This window comes from Coregonus clupeaformis, chromosome 11 (genome assembly GCF_020615455.1).
Source record: "Coregonus clupeaformis isolate EN_2021a chromosome 11, ASM2061545v1, whole genome shotgun sequence".
Classification (NCBI taxonomy): Eukaryota; Metazoa; Chordata; class Actinopteri; order Salmoniformes; family Salmonidae; genus Coregonus; species Coregonus clupeaformis.
The window spans coordinates 34,654,451-34,671,816 of NC_059202.1; the positions used below are offsets into that span (position 1 = coordinate 34,654,451).

The following is a 17,366-nucleotide window of genomic DNA, read 5'->3' on the forward strand; positions in this document are numbered from 1 at the left end:
TCTTTGCTTATTTGAGCTGTTCTTGCCATAATATGGACTTGGTCTTTTACCAAATAGGGCTGTCTTCTGTATTCCCCCCTACCTTGTCTCAACACAACTGATTGGCTCAAACGCATTAAGAAGGAAATAAATTCCACCAATTAACTTTTAACAAGGAACACCTGTTAATTGAAATACATTCCAGGTGACTACCTCATGAAGCTGGTTGAGAGAATGCCAAGAGTGTGCAAAGCTGTCATCAGGGCAAAGGATGGCTACTTTGAAGAATCTCAAATATAAAATATATTTTGATTTGTTTAACACTTTTTTTGGTTACTACATGATTCCATATGTGTTATTTCATAGTTTTGATGTCTTCACTATCATTTTACAGTGTAAAAAATAGTACAAATAAAGAAAAACTCTTGAATGAGTAGGTGTGTCCAAACTTTTGACTGGTAGTGTATATGAACTCATCGGGATTCTCTCCAGCAAGATATGACACCAGCCCAGCGGTGGCAAAGCCCGCCCTGTTTATGTTGGGGGTGTGTGTTTTTAAACGTGTGTGTATTATCTCCCCTGCTGCAGCTAATTGCAGACATGCACGGGCAAGCCGGTTTCCTCCCATAGCCCACCTCTCAGCAGTTAGCCCAGCTAAATCATCTGGCCTTCCAGCACCACACTACCGGCACATGTACAAAGAGAGGATGGACCTCCCTCTGGGTCAACCAGGCCTGCTAAATATCTTTTAATAAAGCAATTTGTTATTTTTTATATTTTCATTGCTGCCCAGTGCCCCTGGCACAATGCACTTTTAATGCGGGGGCTTTCAAACTGCTGCCATCATACTCTGGTGGGCATCATGAAATCTCGCCAGGTCATCCATTGGGAAGCCTTCTGAAGTGTGACTTCCTGGTCGCTTTCTTTGGGGATTGTCCCAATCATGTTGTCAGGATATGCGATAAAACATTCCATGGGTTATTTGGTTGTATTTCTGTCTGGGGCTGATATGTTGCTGTTGTTGGAAGTTTTGATTGAGTTCCCTTCTTTCAGTCACTTCACGACCAAAACACTGGGAAAGTTTGAGTGGAGCAATCAGGCCCTTGGGAGGTTAGCTAATTGTTTTGAAACAGACTGTTGCTGCAGACGCTACACATATTGTTGATTTGAATAGATACAGTGGCTTGCGAAAGTATTCACCCCCCTTGGCATTTTTCCTATTTTGTTGCCTGGATTTTTTGGTGGGTTTGTATCATTTGATTTACACAACATGCCTACCACTTTGAAGATGCAAAATAAAAAAATGTGTGAAACAAACAAGAAATAAGACAAAAAAAACAGAACTTGAGCGTGCATAACTATTCACCCCTACCAAAGTCAATACTTTATAGAGACACCTTTTGCAGCAATTACAGCTGCAAGTCTCTTGGGGTATGTCTCTATAAGCTTGGCACATCTAGCCACTGGGATTTTTGCCCATTCTTCAAGGCAAAACTGCTCCAGCTCCTTCAAGTTGGATGGGTTCCGCTGGTGTACAGCAATCTTTAAGTCATACCACAGATTCTCAATTGGATTGAGGTCTGGGCTTTGACTAGGCCAATGCAAGACATTTAAATGTTTCCCCTTAAACCACTCGAGTGTTGCTTTAGCAGTATGCTTATGGTCATTGTCCTGCTGGAAGGTGAACCTCCGTCCCAGTCTCAAATCTCTGGAAGACTGAAACAGGTTTCCCTCAAGAATTTCCCTGTATTTAGCGCCATCCATCATTCCTTCAATTCTGACCAGTTTCCCAGTCCCTGCCGATGGGGAAAAACATCCCCACAGCATGATGCTGCCACCACCATGCTTCACTGTGGGGATGGTGTTCTCGGGGTGATGAGGTGTTGGGTTTGCGCCAGACATAGCGTTTTCCTTGATGGCCAAAAAGCTCAATTTTAGTCTCATCTGACCCAAGTACCTTCTTCCATATGTTTGGGGAGTCTCCCACATGCCTTTTGGCGAACACCAAACGTGTTTGCTTATTATTTTCTTTAGCAATGGCTTTTTTCTGGCCACTCTTCCGTAAAGCCCAGCTCTGTGGAGTGTACGGCTTAAAGTGGTCCTATGGACAGATACTCCAATCTCCGCTGTGGAGCTTTGCAGCTCCTTCAGGGTTATCTTTGGTCTCTTTGTTGCCTCTCTGATTTAATGCCCTCCTTGCCTGGTCCGTGAGTTTTGGTGGGCGGCCCTCTCTTGGCAGGTTTGTTGTGGTGCCATATTATTTCAATCTTTTATAATGGATTTAATGGTGCTCCGTGGGATGTTCAAAGTTTCTGATATTTTTTTATAACCCAACGCTGATCTGTACTTCTCCACAACTTTGTCCCTGACCTGTTTGGAGAGCTCCTTGGTCTTCATGGTGCCGCTTGCTTGGTGGTGCCCCTTGCTTAGTGGTGTTGCAGACTCTGGGGCCTTTCAGAACAGATATATAGATATATAGATAGATAGAGATATATATATATATATATACAGTCATGGCCAAAATTGTTGGCACCCCTGAAATTTTTCCAGAAAATGAAGTATTTCTCACAGAAAAGTATTGAAATTACACATGTTTTGCTATGCACATGTTTATTTCCTTTGTGTGTATTGGAATAACACAAAAAAAACAGGAAAAAAGCCAATTTGACATAATTTCACACAAAACTCAAAAAATGGGCCGGACAAAATGATTGGCACCCTTAACTTAATATTTAGTTGCACACCCTTTGGAAAAAATAACTGAAATCAGTCGCTTCCTATAACCATCAATAAGCTTCTTACACCTCTCACCCGGAATTTTGGACCACTCTTCTTTTGCAAACTGCTCCAGGTCTCTCATATTGGATGGGTGCCTTTTCCCAACAGCAATTTTAAGATCTCTCCACAGGTGTTCAATGGGATTAAGATCTGGACTCATTGCTGGCCACTTCAGAACTCTCCAGCGCTTTGTTGCCATCCATTTCTGGGTGCTTTTTGAAGTATGTTTGGGGTCATTGTCCTGCTGGAAGACCCATGATCTCGGACGCAAACCCAGCTTTCTGACACTGGGCCCTACATTGCGACCCAAAATCCTTTGGTAATCCTCAGATTTCATGATGCCTTGCACACAGTCAAGGCACCCAGTGCCAGAGGCAGCAAAACAACCCCAAAACATCTTTGAACCTCCACCATATTTGACTGTAGGTACTGTGTTCTTTTCTTTGAAGGCTTCATTACATTTTCGGTAAACAGTAGAACGATGTGCTTTACCAAAAAGCTCTATCTTGGTCTCATCTGTCCATAAGACGTTCTCCCAGAAGGAATTTGGCTTACTCATGTACATTTTGGCAAACTGTAGTCTTGCTTTTTTATGTCTCTGTGTCAGCAGTGGGGTCCTCCTGGGTCTCCTGCCATAGCGTTTCATTTCATTCAAATTTCGACGTATAGTTCGCGCTGACACTGATGCACCCTGAGCCTGCAGGACAGCTTGAATTTCTTTGGAACTTGTTTGGGGCTGCTTATCCACCATCCGGACTATCCTGCGTTGCAACCTTTCATCAATTTTTCTCTTCCGTCCACGTCCAGGGAGATTAGCTACAGTGCCATGGGTTGCAAACTTCTTGATCATGTTGCGCACTGTGGACAAAGGAACATCTAGATCTCTGGAGATGGACTTGTAACCTTGAGATTGTTGATATTTTTCCACAATTTTGGTTCTCAAGTCCTCAGACAGTTCTCTTTTCCTCTTTCTGTTCTCCATGCTTAGTGTGGCACACACAGAAACACAATGCAAAGACTGAGTCAACTTCTCTCCTTTTTATCTGCTTTCAGGTGTGATTTTTAGATTGCCCACACCTGTTACTTGCCCCAGGTGAGTTTAAAGGAGCATCACATGCTTGGAACAAACTTATTTATCCACAATTTTGAAAGGGTGCCAATAACTTTGTCCGGCCCATTTTTTTAGTTTTGTGTGAAATTATGTCAAATTTGCTTTTTTCCTGTTTTTTTTTGTGTTATTCCAATACACACAAAGGAAATAAACATGTGCATAGCAAAACATGTGTAATTTCAATACTTTTCTGTGAGAAATACTTCATTTTCTGGAAAAATTTCAGGGGTGCCAACAATTTTGGCCATGACTGTATATAGATAGATATATATAGATATATAGAGATATAGAGATATAGAGATATAGAGATATATAGATAGATAGATAGATAGATAGATAGATAGATATAATATATAGATATATATATACTGAGATCATGTGACAGATTAGATTGCACACAGGTGGACTTTATTTAACTAATTATGTGACTTCTGAAGGTAATTGGTTTCACCAGATCTTATTTAGGGGCTTCATAGCAAAGGGGGTGAATACATATGCACGCACCACTTTTCCGTTATTTCTTTTTTATAATTTTTTGAAACAAGTTATTTTTTTCATTTCGCTTCACCAATTTGGACTATTTTGTGTATGTCCATTACATGAAATCCAAATAAAAATCAATTTAAATTACAGGTTGTAATGCAACAAAATAGGAAAAACGCCAAGGGGGATGAATACTTTTGCAAGGCACTGTAAGTGTTTATTTAGTTGCACGTTCTGTAGCGTCTCTTGGTGCGTCTTTGATTCTCCTTTATCTTTGGCTGTACTTGTTGATTCCATCTGCCGGTGACCTTTTTGACCCTGGCATTCCCCTTCAACCCTGTCCTCTCCGGTACAGAGGCCTAGGTCAGGTTCAACTCATACAGGTGGCATCAGAACAAACACACACACACACTGACAGACTTCTGATTCATCAGATGGGTGTGACTCAATACCCCCCATGCCTCTTCTCTCTCCCTCTCAGCTGTCCTCCAGGGCTGGCCAGCTGTTGGGAAAGGAGCTTGTCACTGTCTGTGGGAGTGTTCCATACTGGGTGTCCATAAATATGCACCACTCAGGTGCTCTCAGGTCAACCAGCTGTCTGTGCCTGTAGGGACCTGCAGAGGCAAGCCCAGTCATATGGCAAGCCAACTGTCATACAGTAGGGATACATAGACTACGTTTGGCCAACTCGAGTAGGACAGTGTGTTTGCTAGTGATGGGGGGGATCGATAGTTGCATATCCCAATGTTATTTTGATCGATATTCTATAGATATTTTGACTGCAAGTATCGATTTTGTAAAATAGTAAAAATGACAAATAAAATTGTCGGCTGTTGCTGCGACAAAACTCTGGTATTTTTTCATCCTATAGCTTTTTTTCCCCATCTTTTAAAATAGTGAGCCAACATGTTTTCAGCACTTTTATTTCCATGACTGATAAAAACACATTTTCTCATGCTCTCTCGTCTCTGCAGCAGACATATAGTGAGCAATATGTTTGGAACAACAAATCGCAATACCATTTCAGTATCGAATCTCAATACAAATTGTATTGTCACCTAAGAATCATGATAATATCGTATCGTGAGGTCCCTGGCAATTCCCAGCCCTAATATTTGCTCCTGAATATTCCAGCCCTGTCCTGTCTGTTCTAATTCATCATTCATTCAGCGTCTGCTAAATGACTAAAATCTCAATCTAATGTCAAACTGTGCGTATATGGCTCTGGTTTCAGTCACTACACTGGTGGTGTGGTTGATCTCATTGGTCTCACTTGAATGTTCAATGTGGTTGACTCATGTTCTGGTATGCGCTGGGGAAGACTCACATTCTCATGTAGTGGTGTCATTGTGTTCTTGTTTCAATGAAGCGGTGCTCTGTGGGCTTGGTGACTCCTCTGCAGAATGGAGAAAGAAGAACTGAAGATCGTGAATAAGGATGAGGAGGATGAGATGGTGTGTTTCCTCATTTTACCACCTCGAGTTCTCGCTCTCTCTCTCCCGCTCTCTTTCCATCTCTCCCCCTCGCTCTCTTTCCATCTCTCCCCCTCGCTCTCTCCCACTCTCGCTCTCTCCCACTCTCTTTCGTTCCTGCTCTCTCTCTCCTTTCCCTCGCTCCCTCTATTCCCGTCTCTCTCTCCCCGTCTCTCGTTCCTTCTTGCTCTACCCTTCTCTCTGAATTGTGCATATGCCAACTCCTAATAGTTTATTCAAATCAAATGGGATCCAAACTCATGTTAAAACTTGACTCTGAAACTCCCCTGATGACCCCATATGAACTGCAGTTTTAACCGTCTCCTCTTCCCCTCTGGCCCCCGCTAGGAGCTCCAGGGGTACAGTGTGTGTCGGTGGCGCGTGGCAGTGGTGGGTCTGGGGGTGCTGTGTACGGGGGGCTTCCTCCTGCTGCTGCTCTACTGGATGCCAGAGTGGTGTGTGAAGTCCACCTGCACCCGGACCACCATCAGAGAGGCCGAAGTGGTGCTGCTCCAATCCACCGTAAGCCAATGTCCTCCTCACGATGGCGGCAACCAAACTGAATATTTTCGTAACACTTAATTTTAAAGTAGACGTATCAGCCACCAATTTGTAGTTCATAAGTGTATTTATAAGTATCTAAAAAATGCATGTATTTCTTATTAGGCCTTAATGAAGTGTTTTCTTATTCAAACATAAGTAATTTGTTACTGGCCAATCCTTAATAACCACACCTCTCCACACCCATGAGCAAAAGTATATAAGGATTTCCTGACACTATGGACTTCTGTAGGTTCATGAAATAAAAATTGAATTAAATAATGTAGGCCATACAGCCAACATTCAACAAAATATTTGACATAAACAATTAGCAACAAAACTTCCATGGTGATTACAATGGCCACTTTCAGAACACACGTCACCGTTAATCATATCAATGTTGTCACATTAATGTTCCTTCCTACTGTAGGATATGAGAGAAGTTGACTTATTAAGGTGTCAATCTGACTTTTTGCACCACCTGTACAAACACATATAATGCATCAAAATCAAACTCACCCTCACTGAATCATAGGCTCTTCACATACTAAGGAAATTGTTTAGCTTCACTGTGCAAATATGTGAATACCAGAGAACCTGTCACCGCTGATGGTGTGTGTGTGTCTCAGGATGAGTTTAAGCGCTGGTTCCTGGCCAAGGTGCGTGTGATGCAGGCCCCCGGAAGGAACCCCTTTGACAGCCTGGAGACCCAGACCACTCCCCCCATGGCCAATGGACACTCCCCCCACCACTCGGACGGCTACACCCATGATTTAATCAGGAAGTACGCAGAGTACCAACCCACTCAGGTAATAACACGTGATGGCACATACAGTGGGGAGAACAAGTATTTGATACACTGCCGATTTTGCAGGTTTTCCTACTTACAAAGCATGTAGAGGTCTGTAATTTTTATCATAGGTACACTTCAACTGTGAGAGACGGTATCTAAAACAAAAATCCAGAAAATCACATTGTATGATTTTTAAGTAATTAATTTGCATTTTATTGCATGACATAAGTATTTGATCACCTACCAACCAGTAAGAATTCCAGCTCTCACAGACCTGTTAGTTTTTCTTTAAGAAGCCCTCCTGTTCTCTACTCATTACCTGTATTAACTGCATCTGTTTGAACTCGTTACCTGTATAAAAGACACCTGTCCACACACTCAATCAAACAGACTCCAACCTCTCCACAATGGCCAAGACCAGAGAGCTGTGTAAGGACATCAGGGATAAAATTGTAGACCTGCACAAGGCTGGGATGGGCTACAGGACAATAGGCAAGCAGCTTGGTGAGAAGGCAACAACTGTTGGCGCATTTATTAGAAAATGGAAGAAGTTCAAGATGACGGTCAATCATCCTCGGTCTGGGGCTCCATGCAAGATCTCACCTCGTGGGGCATCAATGATCATGAGGAAGGTGAGGGATCAGCCCAGAACTACACGGCAGGACCTGGTCAATGACCTGAAGAGAGCTGGGACCACAGTCTCAAAGAAAACCATTAGTAACACACTACGCCGCCATGGATTAAAATCCTGCAGCGCACACAAGGTCCCCCTGCTCAAGCCAGCGCATGTCCAGGCCCGTCTGAAGTTTGCCAATGACCATCTGGATGATCCAGAGGAGGAATGGGAGAAGGTCATGTGGTCTGATGAGACAAAAATAGAGCTTTTTGGTCTAAACTCCACTCGCCGTGTTTGGAGGAAGAAGAAGGATGAGTACAACCCCAAGAACACCATCCCAACCGTGAAGCATGGAGGTGGAAACATCATTCTTTGGGGATGCTTTTCTGCAAAGGGGACAGGACGACTGCACCGTATTGAGGGGGAGGATGGATGGGGCCATGTATCGCGAGATCTTGGCCAACAACCTCCTTCCCTCAGTAAGAGCATTGAAGATGGGTCGTGACTGGGTCTTCCAGCATGACAACGACCCGAAACACACAGCCAGGGCAACTAAGGAGTGGCTCCGTAAGAAGCATCTCAAGGTCCTGGAGTGGCCTAGCCAGTCTCCAGACCTGAAACCAATAGAACATATTTTGAGGGAGCTATAAGTCTGTATTGCCCAGCGACAGCCCTGAAACCTGAAGGATCTGGAGAAGGTCTGTATGGAGGAGTGGGCCAAAATCCCTTCTGCAGTGTGTGCAAACCTGGTCAAGACCTACAGGAAACGTATGATCTCTGTAATTGCAAAGAAAGGTTTCTGTACCAAATATTAAGTTCTGCTTTTCTGATGTATCAAATACTTATGTCATGCAATAAAATGCAAATTAATTACTTTAAAATCATACAATGTGATTTTCTGGATTTTTGTTTTAGATTCCGTCTCCCACAGTTGAAATGTACCTATGATAAAAATTACAGACCTCTACATGCTTTGTAAGTAGGAAAACCTGCAAAATCGGCAGTGTATCAAATACTTGTTCTCCCCACTGTACAATAACACACAGCTGTCTTTTTTGCTTTCTTTACCTGTCTCTTTCTCACATACGCTCACGCTCAAAAGTATACAACTTTATGGTCAATGAAATGGAGGAAAAGCGCACACCAAAAGTGTTTCTGCCTTAGTTATTTTTGATAACATTGTCTTATTGTTTTTTTCTCCCTTTAGATTCGCTATTTTACACTCCATAGCACAAAGTACTACTGGAACGATGAGGTCCAGAATTTTGAAGTATTAACGTAAGCAATTTAACAGACCAAAATTATAGCCAGTGACCTGGATACTTTCCAAAATGGTTTACGTAATGCGTATCCAAGCAAATGTGTTCTAATGGAGGTCTCTTTTCCCTTCTTTCACTCACACACATCCATCCGCACACACATCCATCCGCACACACATCCATACACACATCCATCCACACACCCACACACATCCACACCCACACCCATCCACACCCACACCCACACCCATCCACACACACACACCCATCCACACACACACACCCATCCACACACACACACATCTACACACACACACACACACACACACACATCTACACACACACACACACACCCATCCACACACACACACACATCTACACACACACACACACACACACCCATCCACACACACACACACACACACACACACATCCATCCACACACACCCATCCACACACACACACCCATCCACACACACACACACACACATCCATCCACACACACACACCCCACAGGGGCCTGGAGGACCTGGAGGTGACCTGTTCCACCATCCACTCAGAGCACAGCACGGGGCTCACCAGCAACCAGCAGGCGTACAGGTAACTTATACCAAACACCTTGTACAGAGTGGAAGGCCATGATGGTTTGAGCAATGTGATGTGTTGAGGTTAAATTCACCCCATAGGAATGCTTGGTTTTGTTGCATTAGCTAAGTGGTCCTGATACCCGCTTATTTTTTATTGTTACTCTATTACATTTAACCCTGCCCTTCCTATGATAGATTCATTACCCCCATCCCCCAGTGCCAGACTTCACAATTGAAAGCAGATACTGTTATTCCACTGCAGGCCACAGCAGCCTCTTTGTCACCTTAGACGACCAGACTTCCAAAGCCCAGTCACCTCACAAAGCCCTGACAACACCTTATAATAGCCCTACTGGGTGTCATTCCACTCAGAGCTGGCCTACTGTTCCCCATGTGTCACAGGAGGGAGGGAGGGAGGGAGGGAGAGTTTGTGTTTGTGACTCTGACCTACTTAATGTAGTACTGTCAGTGTCACACCTTATCAACGGTTTTATTAGACAGTTTGTTATAAAGTGGAATGAGTTGTTAGTGTTTGAACTGTAAATGTTGAACCTTTGTTCTCTCGTGCTTTCCCACAGGAGACTGTTTTTCGGAGTGAATGAAATTGCAGTGAAAGTGCCTTCAGTTTTCAAGCTGCTAATCAAAGAGGTAGGAGAGGTTTTGGGTGTAAATGGGAATGTGTTCATACCCACTTCTTAAAGGATGCTTGATATTCTTACCATAGCTCATTTTCAATTTTCTCTGAGAACTACTTGATAATATAAGCCTATATGAATTATTTACATCCAAAGGTGCCTATGGAAATCAATAACTAATTTAGCTGAGATAATGATCAAGATAATGAGAATGTGCCTGGCATTCTAATGGGAACATTCTGTTGAATGGAAGCCAACTAGGCTTTAAGCTTTTCTGACTGGCCAGATTTAGATTCTGAGTTGTTGCGGGGAGGTTGTCTTTAGTCTAATGAGTGAACACTGTGAACAGGGCCAACAATGGCAGTAGAAACAGCATTTTCCACCTCCGCAGTTCCTCTCAACTCCTTATTGTTTGTCTATCTCTCTGATGTCTCTCTTGCTCTCTTTGACCTCGCGCTCTTTGCGACAGTCTCCGTCTCTCTGTCTCTGTGTCTTTCGCTCTGTCTGTCTTCCTCTCTCTCTGTCTGCTATACTTTCTGTATAAAGAAACAAATTTACGCAGATGTGTCAATCAAGATATTTCACGTTAATTTAAACCCTTTTCACACTATTGAGCCAAACCATGACAGATTATGGTTAGCCTGCTATAGGGCTTAATCAGGCATTATTCTAGTGGCTGTCAAAATGGATGCCTTGTTGCAGCTTGTTGTTTTGAAGAAGTTGTTTGACATACCTCTTTCTTTCCCTCCCTCCCACTTTCTTTCTTTCTCTCTCTCTCTCTCTCTCTCTCTCTCTCTCTCTCTCTCTCTCTCTCTCTCTCTCTCTCTCTCTCTCTCTCTCTCTCTCTCTCTCTCGCTCTCTCGCTCTCTCGCTCTCTCGCTCTCTCGCTCTCTCGCTCTCTCGCTCTCTCGCTCTCTCGCTCTCTCTCTCTCTCTCTCTCTCTAGGTCCTCAACCCTTTCTACATCTTCCAGCTCTTCAGTGTGATCCTGTGGAGCGCTGACGAGTACTACTACTATGCCGCAGCCATCGTCTTTATGTCGGTCATTTCCATAGCTACCTCGCTGTACACCATCAAAAAGGTATGTCTGCCACCGCCCCTTGAGCTCCTCTATGCCTTGTTCTCTTTCTTCCCTTTCTGACTCTCTCATCCACCATCTTATACCTTCCGCCATTTTGAAAAATTTATTCAATAATCAAAAGGTGAGTCTGGGGCCTTGCTGAACTGGCCAGAACCAGGCTGAACTGGGCTAATTTGGACTAAGCCAGAGTTTAGCCCCCTCCCCACTCTAGGGCCCTGGGTTCACCCCCTTACAATCACACTGCATTAATAGATAGATGGAGGGAGGGAGGTGAAGGGGTGGAGGCTTCTCCCGGGGCCCTAGGTTTACAGAAAGAGAAGGAGAAAGCCCCCCTTAGAATCACATAGCATATGGAAGAGGGAGATAAAGAAGAAGGGAATGGATGGAGAGAGGGGGATGGCTGGATGGAGGGGGCGGTTAAGTCTTCTCTGGAACTTTCAAGGGACATTGAGAATCTATTAACCAGAGGCCTGTTTTTGTAGCGCCTGATGTGTGGTTCTGCTTATTTGCTGTTCTCCTTCTTTTCAGCAATACGTCATGCTTCATGACATGGTGTCAGCACACAGTATTGTCCGAGTTTCAGTCTGCAGAGCCAGCAACGGTTTGTCTAATATACCTCACTAAGATTTCATTACATTTGACTAGTGTTCAATTCGCCACTAGAACGGCACACTTTTCTGTGTGTGTGTGCACGCCCACAGCGGGCTCAGGCTGTGCATATGATGCCTCAGCACTTTCCCCCTGCTGCCCAGAGGGGCGTGAGTAATGAGAGATGTGCTGAACAAGACTGGGGCTCTGACGCACAGAATACCTCTCTTTTCTCCTCCTCTCTTCCCTCCACTCCTCTCACTCCCTCCCTCCCCCTCCTCTCACTCCCTCTCTCCCCCTCCTCTCACTCCCTCCCTCCCCCTCCTCTCACTCCCTCCCTCTCCTCTCACTCCCTCCCTCTCCTCTCACTCCCTCCCTCTCCTCTCACTCCCTCCCTCTCCTCTCACTCCCTCCCTCTCCTCTCACTCCCTCCCTCTCCTCTCACTCCCTCCCTCCCCCTCCTCTCACTCCCTCCCTCCCCCTCCTCTCACTCCCTCCCTCTCCTCTCCTCCCTCCCTCTCCTCTCACTCCCTCCCTCCCTCTCCTCTCACTCCCTCTCTCCCCTCCTCTCACTCCCTCCCTCCCCTCCTCTCACTCCCTCCCTCCCCCTCCTCTCACTCCCTCCCTCCCTCTCCTCTCACTCCCTCTCTCCCCCTCCTCTCACTCCCTCCCTCCCCTCCTCTCACTCCCTCCCTCTCCTCTCACTCACTCCCTCTCCTCTCACTCCCTCCCTCTCCTCTCACTCCCTCCCTCTCCTCTCCCCCTGTCTCCACACCTACTCTCCTCCCCTCTGTGTTGAATCCTAATAGACATCGAGGAGGCCCTGTCCACTGACCTGGTGCCCGGCGACGTCATGGTCATCCCTAGCAACGGGACCATCATGCCGTGCGACGCGGTGCTGGTCAGCGGCACCTGCATCGTCAACGAGAGCATGCTGACGGGTGAGACTTGGAGATTCTGCCTTCTCTCGCTCTTGCTCACTCTCTGTCACTGCTGGACACTTTCCAAATACAAAATTCTAAAATATATTTATTTTACATTTGTGCAAAGCCTCACACAACACTACACTCTGTAAATACTTATGCAAGGCATCAAAGCTCCCAGACTCACCCTCAGTCTCCCCTCCCCCCTCCTGTCCCTGTCTCTTCCTCCTCCCCCCCAGGCGAGAGTGTGCCAGTCACCAAGACCAACCTCCCCAACCCGGGCGAAGGGGACAAGGAGGGCGACGGGGCCTACAGCATGGAGGAGCACAAGAGACACACCCTCTTCTGTGGCACGCACGTCATCCAGACCCGCTTCTACTCAGGGGAGCTGGTCAAGGCAGTGGTGGTCCGCACAGGTTAGCCGTGGGTGTCCGTCCGTGTCCTCAGTCACAACACACTCAATATACCTTTTCACATTTTTGTACGATCATGATCTGCTCTTCCATAGTAAAATAAGTCAAATAAGGAGCATTTACCATATTCTGAATTTAGCCGTCTAAACACTCCCCCCAGGTTTCAGCACGGCTAAGGGCCAGCTGGTGCACTCCATCCTGTACCCCAAGCCCACCGACTTCAAGCTGTACCGCGACGCCTACCTCTTTCTGTTGTGCCTGGTGGCTATAGCTGGCATCGGCTTTGTCTACTCCATCGTCCTCAGCATCATGAACAATGTACTGGGCCACACCGTACACTATACTCTCACTGGGCTACTGCTAGGCTGGGGAGAAAGACAGGGTAGAGGGAGAGTGACTAGTCCTATAGAGGCTGTAGAAGGTGTCTAGGTCACAGTGGATTGTGGTCAAAGCATTTCATTGGAAAATGGAACAAAAAATATTATTATGTCTATTTAGCTTCACGTCCAATTCCTACATTAACCCCTGTTGTATTGGCATTTTCTCCTTGCCTTCTCTACTGTACCCCAGGTGCCAGCCAAGACCATCATCATCGAGTCCCTGGACATCATCACCATCACCGTGCCCCCTGCGTTGCCCGCTGCCATGACTGCGGGCATCGTGTACGCCCAGCGCCGCCTCAAACGCATCGGCATCTTCTGCATCAGCCCCCAGAGGATCAACATCTGTGGCCAGCTCAACCTGGTCTGCTTCGACAAGGTGGACACACACACACATACACACACACACACACACACACACCTACCTCACACATTGGTAAAGGAGAGGCTGTGCTTGGGAAACTAGTTGTGGTCTGGTGATCTGATATGGTAATCGCCCTGCTCAACAGTTAGTGCTGTATATTTACTTTAAAGAAAGGGTCATCTCCCCTATTCATTATTTCTGTGCTTCTCTCCTCAGACGGGTACACTCACAGAGGATGGATTAGACCTGTGGGGAGTCCAGAGAGTGGAGAAGGGGTCTTTCCACCTGTCAGAGGAGAATGCCTACAAGGACACTCTGGTCAAGTCCCAGTTTGTAGCCTGCATGGCCACCTGCCACTCTCTTACCAATATCGATGGCAAGCTGTCCGGAGACCCTCTGGATCTGAAGATGTTCGAGGCCACAGGCTGGGTGAGTGACTGAAACTCACCCAGCCTAAGTTGAATTCTCGACTTTCGATGCCGCTTAGACTTTCTCACATTGACTCCTCTCCTGACGGTGTCTTCTCTGCTACCTCCTCTCCCTGTCAGATCCTGGAGGAGGCCACTGAGGAGGAAACCTCACTCCACAACCGTATCATGCCCACCGTGGTCCGGCCCCCCAAGCAGCTGATGCCCCCCGAGCCCGTCATGTCACCCGAACAGGACATGGTACGAACAGGTTACCCCTCCTGAGAGCAAGGCTCAGTGCTGCCCCCAATGGACACCCACCATAAGCATTGATCACGTCTCCCTCATCACATGTTGATTTTGTCTGTTGCTGTTAGCTCTTGGTCATGTGTAAACGTTTAAGTTCCTTCATGTTAATCATAGTTCTGAATGGTACCTGGGTTTTCTATGTTCACATTCTATGGACCTCTCGCATTCTTTGAAATGCACTGTTTGATTGTACATTCACTCTGTTTACTTCACTTTCACATTGTAGGAGCTGTATGAGTTGTCGGTAAGTAGTGTAATCTCTCATGTTTTTAATATTTATTGTAGATTTACTTAGAGGTGAAAGATCTGGAGGTGAAAGGTTATTGTGTGTTGTATCTCCATGCAGTCGGCCTATGAGATTGGGATTGTGCGTCAGTTCCCCTTCTCCTCGGCGCTGCAGAGGATGTGTGTGGTGGCCCGTCTGCTGGGGGAGAAGCGCATGGACGCCTACCTCAAGGGGGCGCCAGAGGTGGTGGCCAGCCTCTGCAAGAAAGACACTGGTTGGTCTCTTAATTATTTACTCTGAATTTGACTATACACTTTGCAGACGCTCATATTGAGAACATTACGGTCAGTATAGTAATGAATTAATACTCTGCTACTGAATTGTTAGTCTCTTGGTCTAACCAAGTGAGATAATCGACCACTTTTATGTCAATGGTGTAGTGACATGATCACAAAGACCAGCAGTTTCAAAGGAATCTTGTCTTTTCCTTCATTTCCAAGAAGTGTCTGAACCCATCCCCCGCTCGCTGTCTCTCTCTCTCTCGCTGTCTCTCTCTCTCTCGCTGTCTCTCTCTTGCTGTCTCTCTCTCTCGCTGTCTCTCTCTCTCTCTTTCGCTGTCTCTCTCTCTCTCTCTCGCTGTCTCTCTCTCTCTCTCGCTGTCTCTCTCTCTCTCTCTCGCTGTCTCTCTCTCTCGCTGTCTCTCTCTCTCGCTGTCTCTCTCTCTCTCGCTGTCTCTCTCTCGCGCTGTCTCTCTCTCTCTCGCTGTCTCTCTCTTGCTGTCTCTCTCTTGCTGTCTCTCTCTCTTGCTGTCTCTCTCTCTCGCTGTCTCTCTCTCTCTCGCTGTCTCTCTCTCTCTCTCGCTGTCTCTCTCTCTCGCTGTCTCTGTCTCTTTCTCTCTCGCTGTCTCTCTCTCTCTCTGTCTCTGTCTCTCTCTCTCTCGCTGTCTCTCTCTCTCGCTGTCTCTCTCTCTCGCTGTCTCTCTTTCTCGCTGTCTCTCTCTCTCTCTCTCGCTGTCTCTCTCTCTCTCTCTCTCGCTGTCTCTCTCTCTCTCTCTCTCGCTGTCTCTCTCTGTCTCTCTCTCTTGCTGTCTCTCTCTCTCTCTCTCTCGCTGTCTGTCTCTCTCTCGCTGTCTCTCTCGCTGTCTCGCTCTCGCTGTCTCTCTCTCTCTCTCTCTCTCTGTCTGTCTGTCTGTCTGTCTGTGTAGTTCCAGAAGACTTTGCAGAGGTTCTGGAGGACTACACCAAGCAGGGCTTCCGGGTTATCGCCTTGGCCCACCGCCGCCTCGAGTCCAAACTCACTTGGCACAAAGTCCAGAATGTCAACAGGGATCACATCGAGGCCAACATGGAGTTCCTGGGGCTGATCATCATGCAGAACAAGCTGAAGGCTGAGACCTCCGGGGTACTGGAGGACCTCCGCAGGGCACACATCCGCACCGTCATGGTCACTGGTGAGAAAGCTGGCACATGCCCATGTTTAACATATAAACAGACATTCAGTAACACACAAAATGTATCCTCCCTCCCTGGGAAGTAATCACTGATCGGATTTGATTGGATCTGTGATAACCATGCAGTAGACTTGCATGCCAATGGTCTTGGATCAGTGAGTTTCATTTTAGTATTAGTACAGGGCCCTTGCTTCAGGTATTAGGACATTTTATATGTTTTATTTATATGCCATTTAGCAGACGCTATTGTCCAAAGCGACTTATAGTCATGAGTGCATACATTTTACATATGGGAATCAAACCCACAATCCTGGCGTTGCAAGCGCCATGCTCTACCTACTGAGCCTTACAGGACCACTATCAGACGTCATTCTCTAATGACAACCACTAGTGCCCATTCATACTGTAGCAATGCCTCACACACAGATAATGTGAGGGTGGCTGTGAGGAGCTTGGGGTTTTTGTTGTGGTTCTCAAAGCTTGGTGGAGGTATTCCTGGAATCCTGACTAATAAAGTTCTGGGTCTTGCAGCTTAACGGGCAGAAAGCTCCAAAGTCCAGCCCGGTCTCTCTCTCTTTTGCGCTCTCTCTCTCACTCTGTCGCTTTCAGCACTGTAAATGTAATCAAACAATCAGATAGCATTTCGGCGCCCGCCAAGTCCAGAGCCAATAAGCGCATTTCGGCGCCCGCCAAGTCCTTTCATGCGGACCGCTGGTCCAGAGCCAGTACGCGCAGGCCCCGCCCTCAGAACAGCCTCAATTCGTCAGGGCATGGCCTCTACAAGGTGTCAAGTGTTCCACAGGGATGCTGGCCCATGTTGACTCCAATGATTCCCACAGTTGTGTCACGTTGGCTGGATGTCCTTTGGGTGGTGGAGCATTCTTGATACACACGGGAAACTGTTGAGCATGAAAATACCCAGCAGCGTTGCAGTTCTTGACACACTCAAACTGGTACGCCTGTCACCTACTAC

The 17,366-nt window shown here is 46.3% G+C and overlaps 1 protein-coding gene across 5 annotated transcripts in view; it reads left to right on the forward strand.

Moving 5' to 3' along the window:
- Positions 1-17,366, forward strand: part of LOC121576839 (polyamine-transporting ATPase 13A3) — a 57,945-nt gene that overhangs the window by 31,568 nt on the left and 9,011 nt on the right. For all 5 annotated transcript variants that reach the window (XM_041890371.1, XM_045223517.1, XM_045223518.1 and 2 more), the window contains 17 exons: positions 5,721-5,805; positions 6,172-6,345; positions 6,993-7,172; positions 8,980-9,050; positions 9,548-9,631; positions 10,197-10,266; positions 11,199-11,333; positions 11,862-11,934; positions 12,731-12,862; positions 13,084-13,260; positions 13,418-13,575; positions 13,828-14,016; positions 14,218-14,430; positions 14,550-14,669; positions 14,944-14,961; positions 15,064-15,217; positions 16,148-16,393. In XM_041890371.1, coding sequence (XP_041746305.1) covers positions 5,755-5,805; positions 6,172-6,345; positions 6,993-7,172; positions 8,980-9,050; positions 9,548-9,631; positions 10,197-10,266; positions 11,199-11,333; positions 11,862-11,934; positions 12,731-12,862; positions 13,084-13,260; positions 13,418-13,575; positions 13,828-14,016; positions 14,218-14,430; positions 14,550-14,669; positions 14,944-14,961; positions 15,064-15,217; positions 16,148-16,393 — 2,245 coding nt within the window. In that variant the 5' untranslated portion in view covers positions 5,721-5,754. The remainder of the gene's footprint in view (positions 1-5,720; positions 5,806-6,171; positions 6,346-6,992; positions 7,173-8,979; positions 9,051-9,547; positions 9,632-10,196; positions 10,267-11,198; positions 11,334-11,861; positions 11,935-12,730; positions 12,863-13,083; positions 13,261-13,417; positions 13,576-13,827; positions 14,017-14,217; positions 14,431-14,549; positions 14,670-14,943; positions 14,962-15,063; positions 15,218-16,147; positions 16,394-17,366) is intronic.